Raw genomic sequence first — 23860 nt, forward strand, 5'->3', positions numbered from 1 at the left:
AAGGATGACACTGGATTACATGCAATACGTGCCTCTTTAGCAACGAATGAAGCAAACTCATGAAAGCTTGGATAGTCACGGCCTTGATCCAGCTGCTCTGTGACGATTCGGTTCCACCTGGATGTCACCCATTCAGGAAGCTTGACCAGCATTTTCTGGTTCTCCTCACAGTCGTTTAGAACCTGTAGACCCTTAATATGAGACATGGCATTACTACATGTTTGGAGAAAATCACCAAATTCTCTCAGCTTGACATACTCTCTTCCACGGATCCTTGACCACATATTTAGCTTTTCTCTAAAAGCCCGTTGCACTACAAAGGGATGGCCATATCTGGCGTTCAACCTACTCCATGCTTGTTGATAGGCTTCTTCATCTTTTCTGTAAAAGCTGCCCTCAAGAAAGGATTTGGCTTCCCCTGCTATGTACTTTTGCAGGTAGAACAGCCTATCTGCAGGGTTAGAGCATCGTCTTTCTATAAGAGCCTTAAAGCTTGTGCTCCACTCTGTAAACTTCAGAGGATCACCTGAGAATACGGCAGGTTCTGGGGTTGGAAGGCGAGTGAGAGCTAATGACTCTTGTAATGCCTGGACTAAAGATGTCTCATCTTTTACAGCTTGCTGTTCTTGGCCTGGGATGGAGTGAGTGAGTGGGCTTGTATCATTGACTTTGCTGTGTACAGGACTGCATGATCCATCCTTTCCTTTTCTCTCTTCTTCAATGTAAACATTTAGTTTTGCCTGAATAACATCAATGTCTCTCTTATTTTCAAGTTTTTTCAACTGCTGACGTTGAGCTTCAATAGCAGCTTCCATATCGATTTCAGCTCTCTTTGCAGCCAACTGAGCAGCTGTTTCTGCCCTCTTAGCCGCAATGCTAGGTGACTCCGAGAGGTGGTCAGACTGGTGGCAGCTGCGTGGAGTAACACTGGAGGCTGCAGATCCATATATGGACCTAGCATATTCATTATCAAGTAGCATGCGTAGCCTTGACCTTTCGGCCTCAACATCAAACTCACCTCCTCCCTCAGTGAGGCGTACTCTCATCAATTGCAGTAAGTCTGCTGTCACAGCTGAGCATGCATCAACTTTCCTCCGAATTTCTTGACTTGGTGCGGTCTGGAGTCGGATGCTATCATACAGCTCCTTTAATTCGGAGTCAAGCTTCTCAGCTCCATCCATCATGTTATACATGTCGCCTTCAGAGCACTCTTGCTTCAACCTTATACGAATACTTCTTACATTATTTTTCCATTTCTCATATGTTACTTTAAATTTCTTCTCATTTTGAATTAACTCTTGCTCTTTCAGTTCTTGCATTTTAGGTGTTAATCGTCTTTCACGTGTGGATTTTCTTATTTTTTCCTCCTCTAACTCTCCTGTATCTTGCCCTTGTGACATGACCGACTGATTATCACCATGTTGAGACATTTTGAATCTTTAAGAATTACCATATGAACCTTACAAGGTTATGATGGCGGGGATTAGCAGAGAGTAACCAAATTACACAGAATGACACCTTAACATTTGGTTATCACCTGAGATTACTTTTCCAATTTGATCAAATAATATTAAACACTCTTTCTGGCAAACAACAACGATAGCAGTTATTATCAAAGCATTCAATAGACCTTTTTTTTTTTTTTTTTAATTTATTTAATCAATCACACTCTTTTCTTTGAATGTTCAAAATCCCCTTAATGTCCTATTTCTTGTGATTAAACGATATCTGATGTTCTATCCATCGACATCCTGAGGCATGATAATTGCACAGTCTAACCCGAGGACTCACAATGTGGCCTGAAGCTGCTGCTGGATGTGTAGCAACGATGCCGCCGCTCGCCGTTCGTCAGTGGCCTGTAGCTTGTAGCCTGTAGCCGGATGGGAACCGCCGCCGTTCGTCAGTGGCCTGTAGCTTGTAGCCTGTAGCCGGATGGGAACCGCCGCCGTTCGTCAGTGGCCTGTAGCTTGTAGCCTGTAGCTTGTAGCCTGTAGCCGGATGGGAACCGTCGCCGTTCGTCAGTGGCCTGTAGCTTGTAGCCTGATGCGAATCGCCGCCGCTCGTCAATGGCCTGTAGCTTATAGCCTGTAGCTTGTAGCCTGTAGCCTTCTGCAGGATGGGAACCGCCGCCGCTCGTCGGTGGCCTGTAGCTTGTAGCCGGGATGTGAGACGTTGCACTCTGAAGCCTCGTGATGGATTAGGACACGTTTTCACTATAGCTACACCGGTCCAGTTAAATAATGGCCACGATTCATACAGATGTCTTTCAGGGTTTATTCTCTCCGTCTCTCTGTCTCCGCAGACACCCAAACACCGTGAAAACTACAACACAATAAAACCATAAAGGTTTCACAAATCACATACAAATCATACAGTTCATAAGCCAGTGTCCATTCAACATATAAGGGAAATTACCGTGTGCGCCTCTTGGACCACATGTAGAACAACTCAACTCTGTAGTGGCTTCTTTATCATCGTCAGCCACACTTTCTACCCAGAATGCCACTAAAGTGACCTCACCACATGACCTCACATTTCCCAAAATGCTCTGCAATATATATTGTGATACTTGTGTTCAAGTATATCTATTAGACACGGCTTAAATGATCTTGTACATATAACAGAAACATACACAACAAACACATAAATCAAACTGTCTCTGAGACAGTTACACTGTGTGCAACTTAAATTCGCCATTTGCCCCCCGTGATATTAAACCTACAGAAATCATGTCATCATCAAAATCAAATGTAATTATGTTTACCAACACCTGACGGATGTGCATGATTCACGAGAGCCTTCATGTTCAGTGCTCTCCAACTCATTGCAAGCATTCAAGCATTGATCCCTGTGCAGAGACAAGTGATGGGAACAGCAGTTCTTTTTACTGCACTGAATCTCTAGAATCTGTTCATTAAAATGATTTGTTCAAAAGATTCGTTCACCGAATCGTTCAGTGCTCTCCAACTCCCTGAACTGATAAGCAGCCAAACGATCCGTCATTCAGTTCATTAATCAGCCCTGAGGTTCACGTTCACTTACTGAGGGACGGTGCGTTCACGGACTATAGTACACAATCGTTCGCGGGAGACGCAGCGCTGCTTTGAGTGGTATACATGCACTGAAATTATTATACGGTGAAAGTGTCCTCTGTGCACAGTAAAATCACTTAACATGATGCTACACGGATGTTAGCAACACAGCGCTAATTTTAGCAGTACGGTTACTGAACGTGAATCAACTCCTCTGCCCTGAGTGAGTAAGTGAGTGACACAGCGCCACTTTCAGCACAGTACGTGAACGAGAATCACGTCCTCAGCGACGCGAATCATGAGTGAGTGACAGCGCGAATGTGATTCACGTCCTGGCAGCCCTCGTTCGCGAACGACCTTTTTTTTTTTTTCTTTTCCAAAAACTTTATTGAAAGTTGCCAGCACATACAAATGCATACCAACAATATAACTATGCTGGTGTAATCATGAGAACACAGAAATAGAACAAAATGTTTACTTTCAAAGGTAAACAACGGGACATGAAAGGTGACGAAAAAGAGAGCGAGAGAGAGAGAATAACAAAAAGAGTGCGAGAGTATGACAATCAGATTACGTAAACACTTTATAGGTACAGCATACATTAAGAGTTTTGATGGCTTTTTTGTTCTTTGAGGGGGAAATTGTTGAGATATATTGTTCCATTTCTTTTAAAAACAAAGAGAAATTTGTTTTTTTGTTTGTGAATTTACACTTGTGAATGTGAAACTTAGCGAGCAGTAGAATTAGATTAACAAGAAAGAAAACATTCTCATCTTTGCTACTGTGATCACAAGCACCAAACAAAACATTTTTATAGTATAAGACAAAGTCTGGGAAAATACAAGCAACTATAAATTTATTAATTTCATTCCACAGTTCACGAGTAAATTCACAGTACCAAAATAAATGAGAGCATGTTTCAGGAAGAGATTCGCAGAAGGAGCATTTTACATCAATGTCATTCTTCAATTTTTGTAAGAAGTGTTTGACTGGATAGAATCTGTGGATCAGCTTAAATGAGACTTCCTTTACCTTATTAGTAAGAAGAAACTTCTGTGGCAATGACCAGACTTTTTTCCAATGTTGCTGTAGGGACAGAAACCAAATCCCCCTGAAACAAGGCTCTCACTTTCGAATTCATACCTCTATTGAGAGAAAAGCAGAGTTTACCTAATGAAGTTTCTAATGGATCAGAAGGTGACAATGGCAGGGGTGGAGAGTGGTCAGCATTCTTAAATAATATACATAAACCAGATGGTATTGCATCAAAAACTATAGAAAATTCTTTTGGAGTTACAGGTATATTATATTGGGCGAGAAATTCAGAGTAATTGTACAGAAGTCCCCTACTATCAAATAACTGACTCACCAAAAGGATACCATTGCTACCAGATAGCAAATACTATCTGCTTCACTCAGCTGATTAATATCAGGAATAGAGTCAAAAAAGTCAGAGCTAGATTGATGGCAGTACTTGGAGGTATAAAGATTACTGTAAAATTCAGCACAATAATTAGCTATTCTCTTTTGATCTTCAGTAACTAACCCATCCAATTTCAATTGTTGTATAGCATTGTTTTTAGCCTGTTGTTTTTCTAATCTGAAAAAGTAGGCAGAGTTCTGTTCTATGGAGGACCAAACCTGACATAAGTATAAATAAATAAATAAATAAATGCATAAATGCATAAATGCATAAATAAATACATAAATAAATGCTGAAATAAATGTATATATAAATAAATAAATAAATAAATAAATGAATAAATAAATAAATGAATAAATAAATAAATGCTGAAATAAATGTATAAATAAATAAATAAAAGAATAAATGCTTTTTATTTATTTATACATTTCTGTTCACTTACATTTATTTATTTCTGTATTTCTGTTCACCTACATTTATTTATTTCTGTATTTCTGTGTCCATATGTAAATGAGGAGGTAGGAGGTCCTAACTTCAGTCAAGAGCATGATTGATTACAGGAGTGTGCCCGATGAGGGTCTACTACTTCTGCCTTTCTAGCAGCGCTGATTCCTGTACACTGTACAGGAATGTTGCTGGCTACCAGCAAGCCCGCTCAGCTAACTGTTAGCTGCAGTTGTTGACATTTGTTCATGTAGCTGTGGTTTAGTTATGAATTTGACTGGCGTTCATTTTAACTTGCGAGGGTCCCAGGTGTGCTGGTGGTGTGGTTTGAGAATCCCGTCTGGAGAGAGAGGGGTCCTCAGCCATGTCCGCTAACCAAGAAAAACATTCTGCTCATCGCTCCAAGTCATGTATATGTGTATCTAGACGAGCGCTACAGAGCACAAATCGTCCAAAAGTGCATGTTGTCGGTCTCATATCTTTGTCGTGAATGTCTGTACTCTCAAATAACTCATGTGTGGAACAGGCTGAGGCATTTGTTCACGCCGAGCGGCTCGAGAGCGGAGTGGAGACCCCTTTTAGCTCTTATGTTAGCTGTTAGCTGCTCGCTGTAGCGCAGCGTCCAGGTTACCTTGTGACACCGGTTACCATCAGGGGTCTGTTTCACAAAGCAGGTTCAACAAACTCTGAGTCTAACCCTGAACTCTGAGTTGATCTACTCTGAGATAGGAAACTCTGAGTTTTCGGTTCCAGAACAGCTGATTTGAGTTAGTTTGATCAACTCGGAGTAGTTTAACCTGGAGTTAAGCGTGTGCACCACAAACATAAAAAGACAGCATCAATGGAGCCCTGATTCGAAGAGTCACCATGGCAACGGGGAAGAGGAGGGCTACGTTTTTCACCCCACTGGAAATGTAAATATTAATGCGCTCATACGGTGAGTTTGAGCACGTTTTTAGAAGGAAGTGTAACACTGCTGCAGCAGCAAAAGAGAGGGAGACGGCATGGGAGAACATTGGTGCTCGGGTCAGTAAGTTTAAATGTAGTCCTTTGCAATCACAATAATATTACAGGGGGAAACTGCTTGAGTGGTAGCCTATTAATTTATTTAATTTAGGTGCAATCCCGCGGGGGAGAAGCGCACTTGGCTGCAGCTTAAGATGAAACATAAAAACATTCGACCTCGGCATAATCTAATGGGGGTACCTCATTTTGATCATGCTTTACATTGTAAAGTAAATATTAAGTGCCTGTTTGACTGTACAGTTGTTTATCCCCAACATAATGCTGTTTTCACACACATAAATGTCTTCTCATCTATATCATGTTCTGTTAAATAATTAAGCCTATTTAAACTAACACAGACTTCTACTCAGCCAACAGAAAGAAAGCAGATGCCCGTAAAACGGGTGGTGGCCCAGCACCGCCACCTCTAACGGAGGCAGAGGAGCTGAAAATGATAAAGATGGGTAGTAGCCGTTTCAGGGCGAGGCACACTTTTCTGACCGCTCTGCATACAGTTGCCTTGCTCAAGTGCTCTGCATCTCCGACGTTGTATAAAAAACTCCCATTTGCAAAAAAACGTGGCGCAACACACAATATCTGCTGGGATGTGAGAGCATGACTTCGGTTGGTAATGTTGGAAATGTAAGGACGGATTAGGTTGTGTATGTAAATGATGGACTGTGACGTGAAACGGTACCTCTCAAAAAGATAATTGTCTGGAAATGCAAGAACATCTATGCGCGTCTGATAATCATCTCCCGACGAATATTTAATTCTCTGTGCAGTAATGCTGCACCTTCATCCACGGGATCATTATCAAAAGGACATGCCATGGTAGTGAAAATAGTCGCCACCTAATATAACTTTTAATGTAGGCCTACTGACTGATTTTTGCAATGATCAATGAGAACTATACTACGCCAAGACTCGCCTGCTGACTGAATGAATGAGGAAATCAAATACCGTGTGTGGCTGAAAGAGGGCGGAGACAGAGAGAAACTCGAGGTTTGTTGAGAAAAACCTGGTCCCGACCAGGTTAGTTTCAGAGAGTATGTTACCATGGTAACTGACCGAGAGCTTAAGTTACCTCTCTCTGTGAAACAGGCTAGAGTTACCCCTCTTTCTCTGGTTTGAGTTACCTCCCTTTGTGAAACGGAAAACTCAGAGTTTCCCTCATTTCAGGGTTAACAGACTCAGAGTTTTCACTAAACCTGCTTTGTGAAACGGACCCCAGGTATTTTTCATTCCGCACTGTTCAAATGGTCGCTTAAAGCCATCGTTCCGAGCCGCATACATCGTTATTAAGCTGAAGCTAAGTCAGTGTGAAAACTGTACACTGTCATACAGCCTGCTGGTCAAACAGTCTGCAGAGTACGTTGACATCCAGCCCGAGCTCAGCGTCAGGTCAATCAGCTGTGGCAAATCGTGAGACGTCCAGATCAACCTGTGATACAAACACCAGTAGCGACAATGGTTCATAGGAAAGCCCAGACATGTATCTCACTCTCGGTGGTAACATGTGTCAACAGTTAACCTGGACGCTACGCTCTTAGCGCTACAGCGAGCAGCTAAAAGCTAACTGCTAACAGCGGTGTCCACGCTGCTCTCGAGCCGCTCGGCGTGAACAAATGCTTAATACTGTTCCACACATGAGTTGTTTAAGAGTACAGAGATTCACGACAAAGATATGAGACCGACAACATGCACTTTTGGACGATTTGTGCTCTGTAGCGCTCGTCTAGCAGTGGTTTGCAAGTCGCAGCCCCGGCTTCTCCGTGTGGATAGAAGTGTTCGAGCCACGTCAAAACGAATACACGTATACATGACTTGGAGCGATGAGCAGAATGTTTTTCCTGGTTAGCGGACATGGCTCTCCAGACAGGATTCTCAAACCACACCACCAGCACATCTGGGACCCTCGCAAGTTAAAATGAACGCCAGTTAACCTGTCACACTGGTCGAGGCCATTAAGCTAACTGGAGCTGTTTACAACGTTACAGAGAGGGAGGCTTGAGATCAGGAATCGTTTGCTTTTGTCTGGCTCTCCGATTTGACCAATCATGCTCTTGACTGATGTTAGGACCTCCTACCTCCTCATTTACATATGGACACAGAAATACAGAAATAAATATATGTAGGTGAACAGAAATACAGAAATACAGAAATAAATAAATGTAGGTGAACAGAAATACAGAAATAAATAAATGTAGGTGAACAGAAATGTATAAATAAATAAAAAGCTTTTATTCTTTTATTTAAACTTTTATTTATTTATTTATACATTTATTTCAGCATTTATTTATTTGTTCATTTATTTATGCATTTATTTATTTATACATTTATTTATTTATTTCAGCATTTATTTATTTATACATTTATTTATTTCAGCATTTATTTATGTATTTATTTATTTATGTATTTATTTATGCATTTATGCATTTATTTATTTATGTATTTATGTATTTATTTATACTTGTGTCAGGTTTGGTCCTCCATACTGTTCACCTTCTTCAAGCCATCTTCTACGCGATCTAACAAACGCTCCTTCAGCTTTTCGCTTGTAAATCTCATCCAACCTATGCTGTTGCTTAGTAAGCTCAATCTTTTCTGACTCACTGAGAGCCTCTAGTGGTTTGGATGATAAAGAAGTAATCTTAAGTGTCATTTTCTTCTGCTCTTCTTATTTTTGCCAAGTCACCACTGTATTTTCTCAGATACTTAGCAATCTCATATTTCATTAATTCCCAATTATTGCTATATACTTTTTCAGTCAGAGCTTTATTCCAATACTGTCTGATCAATCTTTCAATTTCAGTAGTTACATCTTTATATTTAAGAATGGTGCTATTAAGTTTCCAGTATGAGGATTTAGCAGAGGAGGGAGAAGACAAAAAAGGAATATTTATACTGATAGTTTTATGATCAGATAACGGCGAAGGTAGAATGTCTGTTAAGACATTTTTCAAATCTTTAGAGACCAGCCAATATTCAATACGTGACAAGCTAGACATTGACTTGTTGTGCCATGTATAGAATTTCTGTGATACATGTGTATCTCTCCAAACATCAGTTAAAATAAATCTATCAATAAACCTCTTCAAATGAGAACTGGAGGAGTCGGCTTTCCTCGGTGGCCACCTGTCCATTTGATTATCCAGTGTAATATTGAAATCTCCACCAAGTAGTATTGAAGAATTTGGAAATTTTGAGAGCCAGTGGAGCAGTTTTTTTTTCTAATGTATCAATATAAGTGATATTTTCTGCTTGTGAATTGAATCCATACACATTAACTAAAATGTTATTTGAATTTGCAATCTCTAGAACAATATAAAATGACCATCTTTGTCACAGTCTGAAAGTAAAACTTTCCCATTAAAAAGATTTCTCAAAATGCAAACACCGGCTGAACGTTCTGACCCATGGGACATCCATAAATCCCCCCCCCCCCCCCCCCCCCCCCCCACTGAGACCTCCAAAAATTAAGATCTTGTTCAGTTGAGTGGCTCACCAGTCATATTTCTATGGTGGGAAAATTTCAGCTCCATTTACAAAAGCACGGCCACCAACGAAGAAAGCCAGCTTGTTTTCTTTACGTGCCTTTTCCACAGCAGGTTCCTCTTGTGTCTGTCCTCTGCCAGCTTCAGGTTGTTGCTCTTCAGGAAGGATGATTTTTTCGCTGCACGCCAGATGGCATCTCGATAAATTCGGGAGGTGAACTGCATTATGATGCCTCTGGGTTGGTTGTTGGTCGGCTTCCTGGGCCCAAGGCGATGTACCGTATCAACGACGTCTGGTAGTTTATCTTTGGCCTCTGGAAGAAGAGCCTGGCACACCTGGATGACTTCTTTGCGCACGTCCTGCTTTTCCTTCTCCTCCAAGCCGTAGAGTTTCAGGTTCCAGCGGCGGGTGTAGCTCTCCAGATGAGCTAAGCGTTTCTCTCGTGTGTCACGGCTCGCTTCGTGTTCTTTAATCTTAGACTCGATGCGATCAACTCTGTGCTTCATGGTCTTTATATCAGCACAGATAAACTCTAATGCTTCCGTGAGACCTGTAATCTGTGTAGCGTTTTCTTTGACCGCTTCTTTGACTTCTGCAATCACACTTGAGTTGTTACTAACCATCTTTTCCAGGGCGTCCGCTCTGTTGTTTATCAGCTGTGAGAGAGAGGAAAACTGGGAGAAGATGGTAGCTATCTCCGTGTCTTCAACTCTTCTCTGCGTAACTGCGGGAGGCTTAGTCGGTGTAATGGGAAGAGGTGGAAACTCTTCTTCCATAAATGATACCTGTACTTGGCCGTTATCCGCGTCGCATGCTGTCAATGAGTGTATTCTTGGCTCCAGCTAGCCCGTCAGTAGCGGGGGGCGTGGGCGTAGCAGGTTTGCTAACAGAGTTAGTGGGACTCGCTAGCATCTTTAAAACATCGCTTTTTCTTCTGTCGGAGCTTTACATTTTGGGTTTCGACATTTTCCAGAAGTAGCCGGGTAAAGATACTGTCGTTATCAGTTAAGGTAATTCGTCTGTTCGCACCCTACACTTAAAAAAAAAACAGTTAAGTTTGCAAAGCTCATCCAAATGCGTGTGATCAGAGCGCCATCTTGTCGCGCTCTGTTCGTGAACGACCTGTTGAGGACGTGAATCACGTTCGCGCTGTCACCGAAGCTGCTGTCATCCGACTCGGCTCTCAGCCACCGGAGCTGCAGAGGGAGGAGGGAGGGGCGGGACAACCGCAAGTGATGGTGATTGGCTCTCTAAGGTAGAGTGAGAGTTTGTAGACCAATCAGAGGCAGAGTTCAGTTTACACACAAACCACACACGCACACAGCAGCCTCACACACAAACTAGCAGAGGTGAGCTGCAGCAATGAAGAGTCCGGAGGGAAAGTTAACGTTTTCAAAGTGGAAGTACAGACACTACTTTAATGTCCACGTCTGTTGTAAACAACTCTGATCTAATGAATCATCTCTCAGCAGCACACGCTTCTACAAAACTAACACTGGACAAAAACTCTGTTGCTGACGCTGTTGATGATGACAGCAGGCCAGGTGTGGCTAACGTGAGCTCCGCTAACAGCTTCACTAAAACTTGTGACACAGACTGAAGTGAATGCAATGATAGACAGGTATGTTGTTGAGAACTTGCTCCTGTTATCATCAGCTGACTCAGACTCCTTCAGAGCTTCACTGGTAAAATATCAGGGAGAACAGGAGCCGGTCCGCCATAAAGAAGACATGTTCTAAATACATATGTAGATGCTGAGTAGCTGAAGTGACTGCCGAGCTCAAAAGGGGGAAGAAATAAAAGTAACGCAATAATTACTTTTCCTGGTAACTAGTTACTTTTATAGTGGAGTAATTCCGTTACTTACTCAGTTACTTTTTGAGGGAAGTAACTAGTAACTATAACTACTTACTTTTTAAAAGTAACGTGCCCAACACTGTCCAACACACAACACGATTACCGGGAGCAACAACCACAGCTGACGTACCGGCATCAATGACTGACCGTGTGTGGGAGACTTGAAAACACAGTAAAATACCAAATAACAGACCAGGCGGCAATTTGGGACAGGCGTTTAATTCCTTCCTCTCAAAAATCCGGGATGAAAATGTCACAAACTTCTCCAGCTTCTCGGTGAATTCTCTGGCATCCTTCTGGGCAATAGTTGTCTTCTGCAAGTGAAGTTGTTGCGGCGGAGGAAACGATTCAGCCAACCAGCACTCGCTGCAAACTCCTCATCTCTGCTGTCACTCACGGTGGCGGACATTTGTTTCTCCATCGCCCTGATCATTTTGCGGGACACTCTCTCGTGGCGTGCCCGTTTGCTGATAACTCATCCCCGCATGTTTATCTCAGGCTCCTCGCTAGCCTTCTTCCTCCCTCCAGCAGGCAGCCTGGCCCTGTTGCTGTCCTCAGGGCCGCCTTAACCTAATGTTAGGCCCCGGGGCTGAGAGGTTTTGTAGGCCCTCCATCCCCTCGATTTATAGAGTCTCATTTTAAAAAAGCGTAATATCTAGGTAATCTACATCACAAAATGCAGTAGTTTCTTTCGAGACATACAACAGTGAATTTTCCCTCTTTGAGCCAGAAAACACCATAATATTGTTATTAACATATCACTGAGCCCACTTGAGCAGAAACACAATACACTTTATTTAAGAACCACACACAGCAACTCATGGTCATAATAAAACCAAAATGTGTGCAAATATGATTTCAAACAATATTATGAAAAACATCACCAACCATCACCTGTCTGCACAAACATTGATAATAACTAATAACAGCATAAGCGAAGAACAGCAACAGATCAAAGTTAGTGACCTGTTCTCCGGCCTCAGTGGGCCTGTGAACCAATCACATGCACCTGCACAGACACACTCCATTCAACCCCATGGATAGCAACATGGCCTAATGCCAGGTGCCAAAAATATGAAACTGAGCAACATTTACAGGAGGTTTGCAGTATAATCTAAAAACATAATTTAATTTGCGGAAACAGAAATATATTCTGTGCTCAATAAATGTATTTGCATGTTTGCTTTTATGCATTTTAAGGTGCAATAATAACCCCTGCACTCTCACAGACTCTTGCTGGCTGCGCTGCAGACTGCTCACTCTTGCTCTCAATCTCTCCTTCTGTGCGCTCAACTTCGCCTGCACACTGGCTCAAGTTAGCACTACGTTAACAACAGCTAATCCGAATTTAGCGTCTGATCTCCAAGTCGTTTGTCTTCCAGCTCCTGCGGCAGATGCTTTTTGAGCCGCGCGTGGCCTTCATTTACGCAGCGCACTCGAGCCGCTCCTTTTGCGGATGAACGCAGGCTGAAGGAGTAATCACACACGCCGAGGAGTCCGTGAAAGGAGAAATACGAGAACCGTGTGTAGGGTAAACTCTGGCCGAGTACGGGGTCGAGGTATGCGGTGTCCAGGTGGAAGGGCAGTCCGAGTCGGAGCGCATCCTTGTTGTGCGCTCCGGTGTGGAGAAGTCATGGAGAGCAAGCGTGGACATATGAAACAGGCTCCACTAACGCCTCTCTATTAATTAAAAAGGATAGAACATGTTTGCATGGGGTGTGATCCATCATGTTAGCATCTTTACTTTGACAGGACTCCATTTTCGCCCAATAAGCGCGCACTTTTGCATCAGTATTGTTTCCCCTGCGGCCCGGGTCACTGTTACATGGGTCATTTGACTCGTCTCCCCCTGACTGCTTTGCAGCCTGGTCCTTTCTCTGGGGCCCGTGTGCTTCCCCCTCCTCCTGCCCTCCACTGCTGCGGGCGGTCCCCTGCTCCTCTCCAGCTACATCCACCTGCGCGGCCTGCGCGGCCTGCGCCTCCTCCGCTCCCTCCGGTGTGTGAGATAGCGAGCTTCCCCTGGTGCTGCTGGGTCCATCTTCAGCAGCAGCTGGTTTAAAAAAGCATTGGGATGCTCTTCAGTAATTATTTTTCGCCCAACTCTTTCTTAGTTTTTTTCTTTTCTGGGCACCACTCTCAAACGTCCTCCCCGACATTTTCCACTAAATGTCAATCAATCATAGAGGGACACACCCCAAAACTAACTATAGACATTCTGATAGGTCAGCCCACGGGCCAGAGGCTATGGGGCCACGTGGGTAACTCCTAATTTGGATCAATCAGCAGCCACGTAAGGTGCGATTAGAGTGATTGACAGAAAACCTGACAAGTTACAAAACAATATGATCTTTTCAGCTCATTGTGAACCTGAACTTGGGAGGCCCCTGAACGAGTGAGGCCCCTGGGCTTCAGCCCAGGTAAGCCCGTGCATTAAAGCGGCCTTGGCTGTCCTCCTCGGACAGACGCTGAAGTTCAGTTTCTCTCACTCTCTTCTGGTCGACAGAGGAACGTCTAGCGGCTGCTTCTCCAGAGTTTTCCTCTGCATATTTTAAGACAGAAAGTTTGAATTTCAAGTCGTCCTTTTTATTTTGTTGCTGCACCGGAGCCATGGTGATCATTAGTGTGATACTGACTGACAGAAAGCAGCACAACACATGAAAAAGGCGAAGAAGAAAAACGTGCAGTGTCAGTGGTCACGTCTTCTTCCTTGATTTAAATAAATAAATAAATTAGACCCGACATTTATTTGGAACCGGCGGTTATTCACCAACATATACACCTGCACCCGGCGTTTAAAGGGACCCTGCGGTTAATTGAAACCCGGATATTATTTGGTCATTTACGGGACGCGTGTGCACGTTCATCGCAGAACATGATTTGTCTTTCAAGCTCTCCAACACCTGGTAAATGGATGTAAAAAATGCAATATTTGAAGATAAAATTGCTCTGACAAGACTGTCAATGGAGTAAAAACTCAACACAGGAAAGTGATTATAGCCAATGCCTCAGTTCTTATGCTGGAACTGAAAGATGTCCTGCCATGTCTTCCAGTATGATCTAAAGATATTGATCATTTTAAATACTTTTAATGATAAATGTTTAATAACTGTATTGATCCTAACCCTAACCCCTAACCCTAACCCTGACTGAGATCAGCAGCTTGTTATTAATCTGTGTTGACATGAACAGCTGTATGAATGTTGTGCTGACATGTGGATGATGTCTGTAGAAGGCTGATGATGATCCACAATAACACAATGACAAAGTCTCTCTACTCATTTTAGAGAAAAGCTCATTGATGAGGACACAGTAATGTTGAGCTACACATTTAAAACCTGAACACATCTGACTGGATTATAAAGTGATTTTTATCTCCATCATTTATTCTTTATTCAGATTGAGTGACTGCAGTTTGTCAGAGATCAGCTGTGCTTCTCTGGCCTCAGCTCTGAAGTCCAACCCCTCCCATCTGAGAGAGCTGGACCTGAGTTACAACAACCTGCAGGATTCAGGAGTGAAGCTGCTTTGTGATTTTCTACAGAGTCCAAACTGTAGACTGGAGACTCTGAGGTCAGTTCACTGACTCTGTTACTGTTGTATTCATATTTGAGTTTACATTCATACATTACTTACATCCATGAAGGTATAAATCTCCTTTGGTTCATATTTTCATGTTTTTTAATCTAAATTCAGTCTTCAGACTTCTGTTTCTCAAAATAACTGTAGAAAATGTTCAGTTAGTTGTTAAAGTAAATTAATGTTTATGATTTAATCTGTTAACAGAAGATCCTCTGAACTAACATTTGATTTACACACATTGGATTATAAAGTGATTTTTATCTCCATCATTTATTCTTTATTCAGATTGAGGAGCTGCAGTTTGTCAGAGATCAGCTGTGCTTCTCTGGCCTCAGCTCTGAAGTCCAACCCCTCCCACCTGAAACATCTGGACCTGGATGACAACAAGCTGCAGGATTCAGGAGTGAAGCTGCTTTGTGATTTTCTACAGAGTCCAAACTGTAGACTGGAGAGACTGAGGTCAGTTCACTGACTCTGTTACTGTAGATCTGATTTGTTAAATTAACACTTGAGTTTACGTTCATACATTACTTATTTACATATACATATATACTTATATATAAAAAAATTTTTTTTGATTGATTGGTTATTTAAGTGTCAAACACCATGGTTGGTGCTCAGCCCTCATGGGCTTATTAGACGCTAATCATATTCATCAAGTATTAATTTCACAGTTACATCCACGACAGCCACGTGACATAATACAGAACACATCATAACATAACTAAACCATAAAAGATATGGATACAAATAGAAATGGATTGTCATATAGGATACAAAATACTTTGCCGCAGATACCAGGCCTTTTCTATACATTCTGCCAAAGCAAAAGCATCATTTTCAAACAACCAGCACAGAATCTCCCCTTCATATTTCCAAAATATATCAGGATTTTTAAACTGGATTGATTCAAATAGAGAGTTCCTTAAATCACAATATAAAGGACAATAAAAAACAAAGTGAAATTCATCTTCCACAACCTGGAGATCACAAAGTTCACACAAACGTAAATGTTCAGGTGTACCTTTAAATCGACCCACTTCTACTGCCAGAGGTAAGGTACTGGTTCTTAATTGAGCACAGACGGACCTCTGCCTTCTCTTTAAATTCAACAAAATATAATGTTCTGTAACACAGTCATTCTTAAACTGAACATAATTTCTAAGCTTTGGCTTCTTCCATATATCCTGTTTCCATTGATCTTCATATTTCCTAAATAATCTTTGTCTGATGACATTTATATTACATTGCAAATTAATTTGAAACATTATATGGAAGTCAGAGGCAGAAAATATTATTGAAACCTCTCTAGACCAGGGGTGATGCTTTACTCTGTCCCAATTAAACATTTCCCTAGTTAGCCTTTCCTCTGGCAGACTGACAAGACGGTCCCACAATCGCACCATTTCACATCTTTGTTTTACAATACATGGATCCCATCCTGCGTCCCCTTCAACAGCTACTTTTGCTGCATATTTATGCACACCAAGAAAACACCTCAAACCACGATTCTGAACAGAATTACAATCAAAAACCTCTTCAAAGCCCCAAACCCCTGCAGTATAAGTAAAATTCACACCGCTTTACATCGCCGTCAGACCACGCTTTCTTTTGGCACTACATTTTCTCAACCGCAGAACCTCCGTATCCCTACGCATAAGCGCTAATGTGGAAGGATACGGAGAGTTAAGTTTCGTTTTTAACGAAAGTAAACCTCTCGTCCAGCAGCTGGGCCTCGCGCTGTATTCCGCCGCTCGCAGATCAGCTGTTGCCCAGTTACGCTAGTGCGTAGGGATACGGAGGTTCTGCGGTTGAGAAAATGTAGTGCCAAAAGAAAGCGCGGTCTGACAGTGGTGTAAAGTGTGTGCATTTTACCTATACAACGTACACTTGAACTTATATAGATTTTTTTTACGTGAGCCTTGTTTTAGGTGGTTAATTTAGCTTTTTCTCTGGACCCGTTCACTGCAGTACAAAGCTGAGTGTCTGGGCTGGAGTAGCTCTCTACTTCTCCAAACTGAGGCTGCGCTGATCGGTGATTACGGTAGGAAACAGATCGACTACAGATATGTACTTTATATGACCCCACTTCAAAAAACCCGAACTATCCCTTTAACAGACCAGGCGGCAATTTGGGACAGACGTTTAATTCCTTCCTCTCAAAAATCCGGGATGAAAATGTCACAAACTTCTCCAGCTTCTCTGTGAATTCTCTGGCATCCTTCTGGGCAATAGTTGTCTTCTGCAAGTGAAGTTGTTGCGGCGGAGGAAACGATTCAGCCAACCAGCACTCGCTGCAAACTCCTCATCTCTGCTGTCACTCACGGTGGCGGACATTTGTTTCTCCATCGCCCTGATCATTTTGCGGGACACTCTCTCGTGTTGTGCCCGTTTGCTGATAACTCATCCCCGCATGTTTATCTCAGGCTCCTCGCTAGCCTTCTTCCTCCCTCCAGCAGGCAGCCTGGTCCTGCTGCTGTCCTCCTCAGACAGACTCTGAAGCTCAGTTTCTCTCACTCTCTTCTGGTCGACAGAGAAACGTCTAGCGGCTGCTTCTCCAGAGTTGTCCTCTGCATATTTTAAGACAGAAAGTTTGAATTTCAAGTCATACTTTTTATTTTGTTGCTGCACCGGAGCCATAGCGATCATCAGTGTGATACTGACTGACAGAAATCACGACACGTGAAAAAGGCGAAGAAGAAAAACGTGCAGTGTCAGTGGTCACGTCTTCTTCCTTGATTTAAAAATAAATAAATAAATTAGACCCGACATTTATTTGGAACCGGCGGTTATTCACCAACATATACACCTGTACCCGGCGTTTAAAGGGACCCTGCAGTTAATTGAAACCCGGATATTATTTGGTCATTTACGGGACGCGTGTGCACGTTCATCGCAGAACATGATTTGTCTTTCAAGCCCTCCCAACACCTGGTAAATGGATGTAAAAAATGCAATATTTGAAGATAAAATTGCTCTGACAAAACTGTCAATGGAGTAAAAACTCAACACAGGAAAGTGATTAAAGCCAATGCCTCAGTTCTTATGCTGGAACTGAAAGATGTCCTGCCATGTCTGCCAGTATGATCTAAAGATATTGATCATTTGTGTTGACATGAACAGCTGTATGAATGTTGTGCTGACATGTGGATGATGTCTGTAGAAGGCTGATGATGATCCACAATAACACAATGACAAAGTCTCTCTACTCATTTTAGAGAAAAGCTCATTGATGAGGACACAGTATTGTTGAGCTACACATTTAAAACCTGAACACATCTGACTGGATTATAAAGTGATTTTTATCTCCATCATTTATTCTTTATTCAGATTGGAGAGCTGCAGTTTGTCAGAGATCACCTGTGCTTCTCTGGCCTCAGCTCTGAAGTCCAACCCCTCCCATCTGAGAGAGCTGAACCTGAGTAACAACAAGCTGCAGGATTCAGGAGTGAAGCTGCTGTGTGATTTTCTACAGAGTCCAAACTGCAGACTGGAGACTCTGAGGTCAGTTCACTGACTCTGTTACTGTTGTAGATCTGATTTGTTAAATTAACAATGTGTCAACAAATTATTGTCAACATGAGTTTATTCACATTATCATGATACTGAGAATTGTTTGGAAGACATGCAAATCAGCTGCAATTCTAAAGAGCAATCAAACACTGGTTTATTATTAGGCTATTTATTGGAGGGCAAGTGCAAAGTAGAAATACAGGCTACACATCTAAACATGTGACAAAACCAAGAAATGTGACTGTTAGTAGGAACAGCATGTTTACAACAGCAAAGTCACAATTAACTCTGGAAGAAGTTTATTGTGACTTTGCTGTTGAGTTTACATTCATACATTACTTACATCCATAAAGTTATAAATCTCCTTTGGTTCATATTTTCATGTTTTTTTAATCTAAATTCAGTCTTCAGACTTCTGTTTCTGAAAATAACTGTAGAAAATGTTCAGTTAGTTGTTGAAGTAAATTAATGTTTATGATTTAATCTGTTACCAGAAGATCCTCTGAACTAACATTTGATTTACACACATTGGATTATAAAGTGATTTTTATCTCCATCATTTATTCTTTATTCAGATTGTGGAGCTGCAGTTTGTCAGAGATCAACTGTGCTTCTCTGGCCTCAGCTCTGAAGTCCAACCCCTCCCATCTGAGAGAGCTGGAGCTGTATAACAACGACCTGAAGGATTCAGACATGAAGCTGCTGTGTGATCTGAAGGAGAGTCCAGACTGCAGACTGGAGTCTCTGATGTGAGTAGAGGGTTGGAGTCAGTTCATGCTGGTTTCAGCAGTATTGTACTAAACACAGTATCAAAGTAAAGATCAAGTATTTCCTGCTTTCCTCAGTGAAGCTGTGAGAGGAGAACAGTCAGCCAATCAGACGAGCCAGAAGCTTGTTGTGATGGTGTGTTTGAGTTGATGTGAAGACGACTGTTGTTGTTGTGTTCATGTCTACAGGAAATAAAGCTGATCACAGCTGACATCAGGTCCGTTTCTGTCTTTTTGCGGGTCCTATGCAAGATGCTGTTTGGGGGCCTCTATTTTGTCAAACTAGGATGGATAGATTCCTAACCCTTTTAGGTGATCCACAAAGATGCAACAATCTATTACATTTTAAGAGGAAAACAGGCCAGAGTCGTGAAAACCTCTCAAATTAAAATAAACATCTTAAATTGACCCAACCAAGCAAGTTGAACTGATAGAACATGATAATACACAGTAAACAATGGGGATCCTCTATAGGTCAATACATGAAACTGATGCAGTGTTCCACAAAAATATTTCAGAATTGCTCCTGCAAAGACAAAACTCCTCAGGTTATCAAACAAAATAGATCCTAAGCAAATATTTATATGATATAATTGAGTTATGTTACACTAATGCAGAAATTCATTATCTGATTTTATATTAAACATTGTAATATTCAGCACAGTGTCATTTTAAAGCACCCAATTTCAAAGTTGTCACTTTTAAGCAGTTTTAAACACATTGTACTTGTTCGAGTTATAAATGAAGATAAATGACTGATGAGCACTTTGTGATACTGAAGGAATATTTGTGTGTATATTTCACAGGTGTTACAAAGTGGACTACTTGTGTCTAAATGATGATCTGGTCTTAACTTATATTCTGTGGGCAGAACTAACGGTCATATATAGTATAGTTTACTTTAAATTTACTTCAATATATGTGATTATGATTCTTTTAAATAAAACAAAGTAATACATCAAAAACATAATTAAACTGTAGAAATGTAGGCAAATTTGTTCAAATTATATTGTCACAATAAATATTCTAATAAATGTGGTAAAGAAAGACGCAACTAACTCAGTGGAGTTAACAATAATCCAGTCAGAGCAATAATCCACTGCCACAATAGTCCATAATAATCCACAGTAGGCCTGATATGTATATGTGTGTTTAGCACACTTCACATCAGAGACCTATGAACTGAGAACACAAAAACTGATAAATGAATCATAAAACTACTTCTGAAGTAATGTTACGTGGCAGATATTTACCAGCAGAGGTTTATGACGGAGCAGCAGCTCCACCGGACGAGGATCCAGCAGACATGACAGACTTCTGCCGAACAACACACCCTCCCTCACAAATGTGATGCCAACGAACTGGACCTGCTGTAATTGGCCCTTTCCTAAAGCAAACACTTAAGATAGCTAAACATTCAGCATTTAAGCTAGCCCCTCCACCCAACATCATGAAAATAAACCTTACCTTTATCCTGTGAGCGTTTTTCTTCATCTAGTTTCTTGTTTTTTCTGAATTAGATGAATACTTTCGTTTTGACGTCATGCCGTAAATGACCGGTACCGGCAGCTCAGCGCAACTCGCCTCTCCTCACTTAGTAATACTGGTCGTCATAGCAACAGGGCGCAATAGACACCAGATCGGACCAATCGGTAGAGAGCAGATCTGACCAATCAGACGAGCCAGGTGCCAGGTACTTTTCACACCTTTTCCGTCGGGTCACTCCTCAGATATTGAGAATGAACTTGCAACTTGAGGGGGGCCCCTAGTAGCGCGGGGGCCCTCTGCACCCGCATAGTCCACATATAGCAAGAAACGGCTCTGCTGACAGCATCACAGGATGTATAGAGACAGTGTCCTCATTCATCAAACTGTCTGAGCATCAAATCTGATCTCAAAGTGTTTGTTCTCTCATTTCAACCCTGAAGAACTCATCAGTTCATCTTTGTCACAGCTCTCAGATCAGTCTGACTGAAGGCTCTTATTTCAGAGAACCATCATTACATTTAGTAACCATGTGGTCTGTATACAGACCAGAACCTCTGCTGAAGTCCAGAAACCACAGCTGATGTTTTACTGTTCAATGTAGGACCTTTACCGTTATATTTATATCTGCCCATGTGTCATTTGATTTGTCCAAATATTTTATAACAGACTCCATATTAACATATTTGTCATGTAATGTTTCCAAAGTAGATGAAATCTTTAAATGTGAGTGAGACTCTGGTTTTTAACAGCAGTAAATCATCATTAAAGTGAGCTGTGAGTATCTGTGTTCCTGCAGTAATGATGCGTTCAGGGACTGTCAGCAGTTTATTTCCACTGTGTCCTTCAGTGAAACCTGCAGAGTAAACAGACTTGATGTCCAAAGTGTCTGCAGGTCTGTGAGCTTCACTCCAACACGTTAACATGAAGCTGAAAGGAAGCTGGCTACGCTACACAGCCGCTCCACTTGTGGTCTGAACAGGACTGAAGTCCTGCTGGTCTTTATATCACTGACTGACAGCTGATGGAGGGAGTCTCTGGAAACACTCATTTATCACTTCTGCTGTCTCTCTGCTTCTCTCATCAGATGGTGATCTCTGTCAGAGTGATGAGAAAGGTGGAGGTGTTGAGAGGATCAGCTGTGTCCTGATGATCCAGAGAGGTTGAAGCAGCACCATCAGCTGGTGGGTGGAGAGGCTCTGACTGGGCCGTGTTACTGGGAGGTGGAGTGGAGAGGAGAGCTTCATCCAGCATTGACTGACGGACCAATCACAACAAGTGGAGATGACTGTCAGTGCTGCAGTGTGAACTGCTCTGAGATCAGCTCCACTGTCACACACAATGTCCAGTCCAGCATCATCCCTGTGTTCCTCTGGATGTGACAGAGTATCATCAGTGTATCTGGACTGCTCTGCTGCTGCTCTGTCCTTCTACACAGTCTCTGCAGACACACTGACACTCCTCCACTCCTTCTGCTCCACACTCACACACCACCTCCACCTGGACCTCCACCTGGACCTCCACCTGGACCTGGACCTGGACCGGGACCTTTAATCTTTTATTCTCTCACATCAACATCTTTATTTGGATATTTGTTTTTGCTGTCAGTTGCAGCTCCACCATGTGGAACGATGGTGAATTGCAGTTTATTTCCACATTATATTTTAGAAGTTGATGTGAAAAAGCAGTTCTGGTTCTGACCACCAACACCAGATTCTCTCAGAACTGAACAGAAAATAGTTTGAGAAGAAGAAAAGAAGTTTGGATTTAATCAGAACTTCACTGAAGTCTCCAAACTGAAACACGGTTCTGACTCCAAACCCAAGTATGTTTGTTATCAGAGCAGGTTCTGTATCTGACAGCTTTAAAGTCTTCTTTGTCGAGTGGATCCGACCAGACTGTTGTGGCAGAAAGTGACCTAAAGAATCCAAAGAGTCTGGTCATCATTGTGAATCTGTCGCCTTAAACAAACTTTAACTTTCACATGGTCATTTGATCTGCTGTTAAAAAAGACATTGATCAGAGTTGCTTTTATTTGCTGTAATATCTGTAGATTTAGTTGTAAAGTCAGTTCAGTCTTAAACTTTGCTCACACACTGAACATCAGAACATTTTCACTTCCTTTAGACGTGAAGTAAGAAACATGTACTAACTGTTACCATGAGTGTCATTATCAGTGATTAAGAAATATATAATGAATGTTTTATATTTAATCCCACTATTCAAATCTCATGTGATGTAAATCGCCTCCATCTATATTATTATATGTCAGCGTCTCATTTCATTTAGTTTTGTTTGTTTGTTTGGTTTATCCCGTATGTATTGTGTTTTATTTTATTTCTCTAAAGAAAAACAGATTCTGTAAAAGACAAATCACTAAAAATGAGCTGGATTTGATGTTCCCTCTACGGGTCGACTGATGTGTTTTTTGTCTGTTATTAGTAATCAAGTAGAAAACTGATATTAATTTACAGAAAATTAAAAACCTCAGTGTGAAAGTGGAGAATAACCAGTGATGGAATGTAACTACAATTTACACCAGTACTGTACCTGAGCTCAGTTCTGAGGTTCTTTCCTCTAGTCAGTCCATTTTTCTGCTACTTCCTATCTACTACCTCTCTACTTCCGCTCTACTTCCTCTCTACTTCCTCTCTACTTCCTCACCAGTGACTCAACAGATTGAGGTCATTCAGTGTTGAAAGGCTGTTAATTGTGTTGTGTAACCAATCAGAGTGCTGTGGGGGGACGTGGAGTGAGACCAGACTGGTGACGACAGACAGAACGCTGCATCAGAGGTAAAGGATCTGTTTTCATTTCATTTATTTTATTGGCAGTTGGACACAAAACACTCAGGAAGCATTCATCAGAGAAATGCTGAATATCTGCCCTGATAATGGCTCTACACACAGTTCAGCTGCTGTCGTTCTGTCTGTCAGCCTTCATCTACAACACATTGATGTGTTCTGGAGCTTGGCAGCGTTGAAACCAGAACCTTTGAGTGTGAATACTGTTGTCCAACCCAAACCATGATCTGTGGGTTATTTCCTCCAGCTCTGATTTGTAAGTGAGCTCATTATTTTACAGTGTTTTCATCCTAGTCAGTGTGGAAAAGACAATCTGCAGAATAATGTAGCAATGTAGAGACGGATGTTTAGTTTTTTGTTGAGCTGCAAACTGAGTGTAAAGAAACATGCTCTCAGTTTGTACACTTGGTAAATGTATCAGCTGTGAATGTTTAGTGAGCTAAAATCTGCTAA

The 23860-nt window shown here is 41.8% G+C and overlaps 1 protein-coding gene across 1 annotated transcript in view; it reads left to right on the forward strand.

Annotated features, from left to right (window-relative positions):
• LOC115569880 (NACHT, LRR and PYD domains-containing protein 14-like) overlaps positions 1-21737 on the forward strand; it is a 66453-nt gene extending 44716 nt beyond the window's left edge. The window contains exons 9-12 of the mRNA XM_030398085.1: positions 14656-14829; positions 15124-15297; positions 18927-19100; positions 21691-21737. Coding sequence (XP_030253945.1) covers positions 14656-14829; positions 15124-15297; positions 18927-19100; positions 21691-21697 — 529 coding nt within the window. The 3' untranslated portion in view covers positions 21698-21737. The remainder of the gene's footprint in view (positions 1-14655; positions 14830-15123; positions 15298-18926; positions 19101-21690) is intronic.
• Positions 21738-23860: the final 2123 nt, after the last annotated feature.

Source organism: Sparus aurata, chromosome 19, assembly GCF_900880675.1.
Source record: "Sparus aurata chromosome 19, fSpaAur1.1, whole genome shotgun sequence".
Taxonomy (NCBI): domain Eukaryota; kingdom Metazoa; phylum Chordata; class Actinopteri; order Spariformes; family Sparidae; genus Sparus; species Sparus aurata.